General features: G+C 36.2%; 1 protein-coding gene across 3 annotated transcripts in view; it reads right to left on the bottom strand.

Annotated features, from left to right (window-relative positions):
• Positions 1-5,499: 5,499 nt before the first annotated feature.
• Positions 5,500-8,524, bottom strand: part of Ca-alpha1D (Ca[2+]-channel protein alpha[[1]] subunit D) — a 53,281-nt gene continuing 50,256 nt past the window's right edge. For 2 of the 3 annotated variants that reach the window (XM_018510214.1, XM_018510216.1), the window contains 2 exons: positions 6,102-6,229; positions 5,500-5,915 (listed from right to left, as the gene is read on the bottom strand). In XM_018510214.1, coding sequence (XP_018365716.1) covers positions 5,565-5,915; positions 6,102-6,229 — 479 coding nt within the window. In that variant the 3' untranslated portion in view covers positions 5,500-5,564. The remainder of the gene's footprint in view (positions 5,916-6,101; positions 6,230-8,524) is intronic. The other variant, XM_018510215.1, reaches the window with a different exon arrangement.

Genomic DNA, 8,524 nt, shown 5'->3' with positions numbered 1-8,524 from the left:
CGTCATATTTTTTCCAAAACATCAAAATCGAAAATTTATAGTATAGGTACTGCAGTTTATACTATAAGAATTAAGATTCCATACATATTTGTCATCAGATTTGATAAATTTTATTCATATATGGAAAATGGCAAAAAAACGGCCATAACCTCGAAACCTTCATTTCATTAACAGATTTGAACAATCTTACTTTATTTGTGGTAAAATATTATTGTTCTATCAGAAAGCTGAACTCTTCCTCTTTAAAATGCGTTTTTATTTGTCCCTGTAGGTCACTGGGAACAAAAGTTATTGAATATTTACCGCGTACTTGATAAAAATTTTTTTAAATATTTCATTTCTCGCGTGCAACTGACACTCAAAACTCGTTACTTGAGTCGTTTTTTCTGAGAGAATGGTCACTTTACAAAGAAAGTGGTAAGGAACTTTTTTGTTCAAAATCGTGTCAGCTATATTTTTTGTTTGCTGAAACTTTTTTTTCCATGCACAGATTTCTGGGAAATCGATGTTTTCCGTTTTTTACCCCCTTTAGGGGGCAATTTCTGAAGAAGTCCGGGGGTACGAGTGGTAAACTTTTTTGCATCTTTTTTGGGGACTACTAATGTACATTCACACAAAATTTCAGCCAGGTCGGATCATTTTTAGATGTCAGATCTCTGACGACTGGACTAAATAGTTAATAACATATTAATTACTAAAAATTGTCGGAGATTGGTTTTCAATAATTTTTTACTTAAATACTATTTATGTATTCTAAATATTTATGTATTCTAAATATTTATATATTCTAAATATTTTTCTTTTTTTATTTTGTCAATTTATAATTTTATTCTTAATATTTTTACCAACATGAGAATATACAATATTAAAAAATTCTTAAAAAATTCTTGGAGTTCTATGAGAAGAAAATAAACAATTTTTGTTTATATTTTTGCAGTTTTTCTGTAAAGTTGATAATATTTGAGTAAAAAATTATTGAAGACCAATTTTCGGTAATTTTTAGTAATTAATATCTTAACAATATCTTTATTTTAGACCGTATATGTAAGAAACACAATCAATACTAGAAATTAAAAAATGCCTATTACGGTCAGAGCTGGATCTTCGTTGCTCAAATAATTCAATCTTTAATTACTAGGCCTCGGTGGTATAATGGCTTAGGACGCTCGTACATATATAGTATATATTAGTAATTCAAGATTGAATTATTTAAGCAAGGAAGATCCAGCTCCGACCGTAATAGGCATTTTTAAATTTCTAATTAATATCTTATTAACTATTACGAAAATTGCAAAATGCTACCATTTTTCGTAGAGGACTTTTCGACTAAGTTCAGTCCGCTCTACCTGCCCATGAAATATTTGGCGATTATTTTGGAACACCCTGTGTATATGACTTTGAAAAAAAGGATGAATGGAAAAAATAAATTTAATCATTTACATATTGCAACAAAAGTCATGGAAAATGCACTGTTGTAAATTTGATAAAACAAATTATTTTGACCGCTTTAGTTGTTCTAGTGTTAAATCCTAACAAAATATACACGTATATGCGTATATATATGTACGTATACGTAGATTATGAACGAAAAAGATCGATTGCACGGGGTTTTAATTACTATGACAATTTTTATTCAGACATCATAAGATATAAACAGACTTCGGATTTTTAAACATTAGTGGTTCTGGACCGTGTGGCGCTCTATTTACTTTTTTTTATTTTTGTATTTTGTATCTCTTCCGTCTGCGAGAGACGAGAGGAACAAACGGCGATCTATATTACCTTACAGAGCGTAAAAAATTCTACTTGTGGTCATGTTTACGGACCCGTAGTCTCTGTAATTTACACTTACTGCTTCAGCATCATCCAACACTTCTCTAAAAATTTGGCATATGTGTGTGTATACACACACACACATATATATATATATATATATACACACACACTATGTGTTTCGTAATAACGATTTCGCGTTATCATTTCCAATAAAGAAAATAAAGAAAAAGAATAATTATAAAAAGAAGGGAGGCATAATCAAGTGAAATTAATATATAGAGCGTCAAACGTGAGACATGTAACGCAATCGATTAAAGAGACAAAGTCAAAGATAAGGGAAAGAAATCTTCGATCATTCATACATCGGGCGATCTACAAGTCGATCATCAATACAAGCAAGGAGCTCTTGGACTTATGTTTATATATATATATATATATAGAGAGAGAGAGAGAGAGAGAGAGAGAGAGAGAGAGAGAGAGAGAGAGAGAGAGCGTTAGAATAAAGCAAAATAATATACAAAAGAAACGTAAAGTGGGAAAATAGATTGGCGAGTTGTACGTAGGAAAATTCGCGAAGAGATGTGCGTGAGAGAGTGAAGTTTGCATTGGTCGTAGACAAGCCGAAAGGCTGCCGAGGAACATGGTTCTGAAAGTATTCAAACTAGCAGTCCGTAGTAATCCGTATAACAATAAACCGATTTGTCAATCGCCTACCATTCGCCCTAAATCGACGAAACTCTGATCTGAGGTCTCTTCCATTAAACATTAGAATTCTAATTAGTTCTACACGTTCTCTCCACGTTGCATTCTTTCTTTTTTACGGTTCGATATAGTATACAAATGGGAAAAATCGAAGCATTACGCGACAAATCTCCAGAACCACGCCGATTGACGAGTACTTATAAAATTTACGAGAGCTTAAAAATTTGTCAACGTCTATAAGTTAACATTTACGTAGTTAGCAGCTTCAGTGTCCATGCACACTCCGGTTTTCAATCTCACATTTCTGCGTACCTCAAAGTCACTCGAATGATATACATCAATAATGCGATTTCTATGTGTTGTAATTGGAGATTGCATTGCTGCGGCTGCTGCGGTTCTCTGTCGACTGCATTTACGAGTGAACTCTTTATGCCTGAAAGAGAGGACCCGCGCTATTTCCAAACGATTTATTCCAAAAATTTCACACGAAGGCGCGATAAGTTATCTATTGCAATTTTTCCCTTGTATCCTTTTCTAATATATTACAATTATTCCGTAAAATTATTATAATATTACATTTAATATACACATTTTTATTATATATTAAAAGCCGATTAATTTTAAATCGTTTTATGATTTTTATTTCGATTGATTTAATTCCGCCTTTAATTGGTCTTTTAATTCCGATTTTCGCTCAACGTTATAAATTTTCTATAAAGCTAGCGAACTTTGATTACTATCATTAATTTCTCACAATATAACGGAATATTTTCGAGGTCAAATGTTAGCTGATTGAAACTTTTCGGTTAGGTCGTCGTTAATTAAAAATTACCAGTAAATCTCTCGTAAACGGCGCGAGTCCCCCGGAGATGAGAATATCGAGAATATCTATGAAGTGGCTTTTTATAAAGCTCTCCGTATTATTGAGCATGCACTTGAATGGGTGTAATCGTGGATTGAAGAGAGAGAGAGAGAGAGAGAGAGAGAGAGAGAGAGAGAGAGAGATTCGTGATTCAGATCTTGCATGTTCGATCGTCATCACATCCGAGTTTACATTTTACATAATAAAAATCATATTTCGCGTGATCATATTATTTCTTCAAGAGGAAAAAGGTCCGCGTACGTCCCATCTACTTACCCCGTTTCCATTACATCCTCACCCCGCTATTTCCATTATGTATAGAGATTGCCATCTAGAGATAGATATTTATATATATATTAATATAATAATCTCGAATCTCTCGCAGCACTAGTTTATCGGCCATTCGTCCTCACGCATCTCAGCGGAAATATACGCGCACAACGGTGTTATGTACACAATTACAAATACGAATAATATCTATATATCGTCACAACATGTCATCAATAGTGTACAACACACTCGATTCGCAGCTCTCTTCTCGCGCAATAATAATTCGCAATAATAATCGTTTACTTTGTCTAAGTTGATAAAAGTCTTTCTCTGGTCCAAGAGAAGTTATAGATACTTAGGCACTTGTTATCTCGTCTAGAATCCATATACGCATGAATCATGAGTTGTAATTATCGTGCTAGTAATCATATCGGAATAAGGATCACGAGAGTAATCAATAATGAGAATAAGAGCGATCATTCGCCGACGTGTTTTTCATCCTCTTTTAACTCTTTACGATTCGAATTTTTTTATTTTATCACTTTATTTAACTTCTTCGTGTTGTTTACCTATCTATATAGAAGAGAGATTTTTACTGTCCAATAGGAAATTATAGTGAGATAAAAAGTTATCACGCCAGAATATACTCTTATAAGATAATAATAAATATTCTACAAAGCATCGTAAAGAGTTATAATAGGTGATGAGTTTTAAAAAAGAAAACATTAGATCGCTGTAAAAATAGACGAATTAAGATAATTGAGAAAAATCCATTTTTATAAGATTTGACTTAATCTTTAACACGAGAAGTTTTAAATATTCATAATTCAGATATTTCGATTTCTGTATTTCCCTTTTTAATATTGATACGAAATTTATTTTAATATCTTTTAATCCTGAGACAGGAATTTACTTTCTGAATTTTTAATTTATTGTTTCCAGACGCTTTTTACAGATTAAATTATATAAAAATTACTATTTAAATTTATATTGTTTCAAGAATTTTTTAGCCAATCACTAAAATCGATGAGAAGTTTCGTAGAACAAAATTTCCTATTACTTACATTTTAATTCGTCTATTTTCTGTATGTGGAGTACACGCGGTATTCGCCGTATCTCCCTTGATCAGAAAGAATTGAACCAAAAACGAAGATTAACGTTAAATCAAAATAACGGAAAATTTCTACAGGGGATTGTTATAGAGAAATAAACTCAATCCCGTCGGGAGTCCAGGTCCCGGGATGTTCCGTCAATTTTAATCTCGCGTTCGACATTCAAAAAATGAAGCTCCGCGCCGCGATGATTCCTTAAATCATTCCAATCATCCGTCGCGGCGAAAATACATCTTAAAAGTCTATATATTCTTGTACCTAAACGAACAGCAACTTGCTTTGCTCTATCATAACTCGCACGCATCTCGCCCGAGATACCGTGTCAAGTTAGCGAGCGATTCGCATGACTCAAAAATGTTGGATGAACACGCGCGTTCGGTTAGAAAATATTTGCTCGAACGAAAATACGCGTTCATTGGCGTATCACGGGATGAACATCTCGATATCGAGCGGCCGTCCTTCGTCACGCTTTTGGCCCGCTTTTTCCTAGACTAAACCAGCGTTTTGTCGAGTGACGTCTCTCAATCCGCACCTAACTACAACTATACATATTCAGAACAGTTTATAAAGCGTCCTCATTGCTTTTCGAGCAACAACAATAACAGCGATTAAACCCCGTGCAGTCTGAATCCATCGAACTCACGCGATCGATTCAGATTCTGACGAGGAGGTCACGATGATTCTTCGCAGTTACTTCATGTTAACTGGCGATCTCGGTTTTTCGGTGACTACTCCTAGAGAGAGAGAGAGAGAGAGAGAGAGAGAGAGAGAGAGAGAGAGAGAGAGTAAGAATTTTCGGGTTACGTGGACGATGTTCGCGTCGCAGCGAGCTTCTCGTCCTGCTAGGACGGCGATTGTCGCTGTTGCTGTTGTTGTCGGTTACTATTGCGACGGTAGCTGGAAGAGTGCAGCTGACGATAGACTGGCTGGCTCGGTGGCTGTTCCTGTAACGGTTGATAACCGATGCCGGTCGTGGTCTGTTGCTGGGTGCTCCACGGCTGCAGCTGTTGCTGCTCCGCGCCCTGCTGTAACTCATAGGTCAACGGCTGACCACGTCGCTCCTGAAGAAGCAGTTGGTGAGCTGCCTGATCCATCTCCTCGCGCGTCATGTCCAACGCCTCTTGCATCTCACGCGACGTGTATCGTACGAAATCCGGATCACAGAATTTGCCCAGACCTTGTTCTACCAGGACCTGAAAAACGTACGATGCGGCATGAACGTTATTGAAAAATTCCTTCATTATTTTTCAGTTTCGATTATCTTTTTTTTTTTTTATGATATAGGTGAGTCAATAATTAACCTTGATTTTTTCCTCAAAAATTAAGACGCAGTTAAAGTTACTTATTGACTGATCCTTATCCTTTATTTTGAAACTCACCCGTCCAACGAGGCTCTCCGCGCTTCCAATGACCTCAAAGTTCGGCTTCCGGTCCGCAGGACTGCCGGGCATACTGTGGGACAGGCGCTCTGCGCCGACGCTTCCATTACTCTCTCTGGCCCAGGAAACTGACGAACGAGGAGAGGCGTCAGAGTGTTAGCTCGAATAAGTCACACCCTGCCTCCTTATCGCTTTCGATTTACTTTTGCCGAAAGGCCATTTGCATTAGCGAGCATAGCACACATAAACTGATTTAATGACACACGAGTACTTTTTTCAAGCTTTACGAAATTACTAGTATTAGGTGTGTTAATCGAATTGCAGTTAAGAATAAAGCATTATAGGTAACAAGACTGTTAGGAGATTAGTTTGAAAGCTGACAGAACGCGTGCTTCGAGCAGCGGTTGACCACCTGAGTAACACTTTGCTTCGTATCCACGTCTCTCTTCGTATATTTTTTGCGTTGATCCCTCTCGGGAAATTTTATCATGCAGGAGTTGTTCGAATGAAAAATGATTGTACCTTACACGTCAAGCTGTCTGCTTTTGTAGATTTTACATGTTAGATTCATTCAATTTTCATTCGAAAAAATTATTTTTACTGCTTTATAATTATTTTACACCAAATCAAATTTTAATTGCTAAACTTATTCTTTGATTAGGAAAGAAATAATATTTAATAATTCTGTGCTTTTTTTTATAAAAATGATAGAAATTTCAACAAATTATCAGGAAAAGAATTGCAGAGATAATTGAAGCGTAAATCAAGAAAATGAATAATAAAATCTTGAACAAATGAAATAAGAAATAAGAATTATTGCTCATATTTGAGCATACATTATTATTTTATCGATCTTTTGCGATCGATAGTTTTTAAATAATAAATATTTAATTTTTATCCTGACTCTGTTGTTAAATTATTGCCTGACATGATAAATTCCACACATATATAGTTACTTTATTACTTTACAAAAGTTTAAAACAGATCCTAAAACTTATAAATCATAACTATGTTATATATCATAATTATAATGTTTTCATTTATCTAAAAGATAACTTACGACATATTAGTTGTTTGAAAAAATAAAATGTTGGATAATATACTATAAAATGTAAATTGTAAATAATTTTAATCGTTCTAAAAAGTAATTGGTATCGTGGTATGTCTATACAATATACGATCGCAAAAGATTGATTCGCGTGCTTTAGTCACCTCTGCCGTGGTAGGATGACGCTCGGTGTGACAAGCAGGAGGCGCAGACGCGCCATTGTCGCGAATCGACATCGGCGAGGAAGCCGGCCACGGCGATCGCTTGGTTCTGTGCCATTTTAAGGCCATGGGCGACGGTGCGGGAGCCGGGGCCTGACGACGAAGCGGCACCGGCCGTGGCGGCTGCAGCGGCTTCATCCCGCGACCGGAAGCTCGCTGGAGCCGACTTGCCACCGGCGGTCGCAGCATCATGACGGGCCTTAGCCCGGCGCTTCGACGACCGGCCGCCCAGCACGGTGACATGGGGTTTCCCTGTCGTGCCCCGCGCCACGCCACCCTCCGAGTGCGGGTTCCACTTTCCGGAATCGCTCGATCCGCTTCCGGTTGACGTGTCCTCGTCGTCACAGTCGTCTATGGCTGCGTGCGAGGACACGGGGACGTTTATCAATGGTAAACAATGCCTAATCACGCCTATTTTTCGCAAGTCGGTGTTACTATGCTGGCGAACGCGACGAAATTTTATTGAATAAAATTTAAAAAGAACGAGGAGCGAAACGTTCAAAATACAGTCTTAATTTAATACGCTGTTAATTTTGTTTGTTTTATTAGATAATTGTCTATTGTATGTTTCATCTTTCTATAATTATTCATTTATTCATTCATTTATTTTTACGTAACACCAATACTAATAATAACTTGCAATTTTTCAATATTCTATTTGTATTAAATACCTAAGAGAATTTAGTTTTATAGATAAGTAAAATAAATTATAAGTAAAAAAAAAAATTAATTGATTAGAAAGTGAAACCAAAAGAGAGGTCAGTAGGTTCCTTCGCCAGTACAGCAACAGGACTTTGCGACTCACTAATGTCCATTTCTATCGATGTAGATTAGCTTTAATTTCAATTCAATTTACTCTTCATCTTTTTCTAATTCTTAGGAGAAGATAAAAAGTACTCTCTAAAACTTTTTGAGTAAACTATTACTCTGAAGAGTGAAATCTCACTCTTAAAGATTGAAAATTGAGCCACTGCTTTTCAAGACTGATTTAATTTTCATCCCTTAGAATGATATTTAACTCCAAAGTATTTAAAGAGTGAATTAAACCGAAATTAAAGTTAATCTACATTAGTAGAAATGAACATAAACTGGCATTCCCGTACCGTGATTGCTCCAGACTGCGCAATCGACGCAGCAGCCTCGCGACGCGTAGG

Source organism: Trachymyrmex cornetzi, unplaced genomic scaffold, assembly GCF_001594075.2.
Source record: "Trachymyrmex cornetzi isolate Tcor2-1 unplaced genomic scaffold, Tcor1.1 scaffold326, whole genome shotgun sequence".
NCBI lineage: Eukaryota > Metazoa > Arthropoda > Insecta > Hymenoptera > Formicidae > Trachymyrmex > Trachymyrmex cornetzi.
Note: the sequence above shows the minus strand (reverse complement) of the source record. Positions and strands in the feature narration are given on the sequence as shown.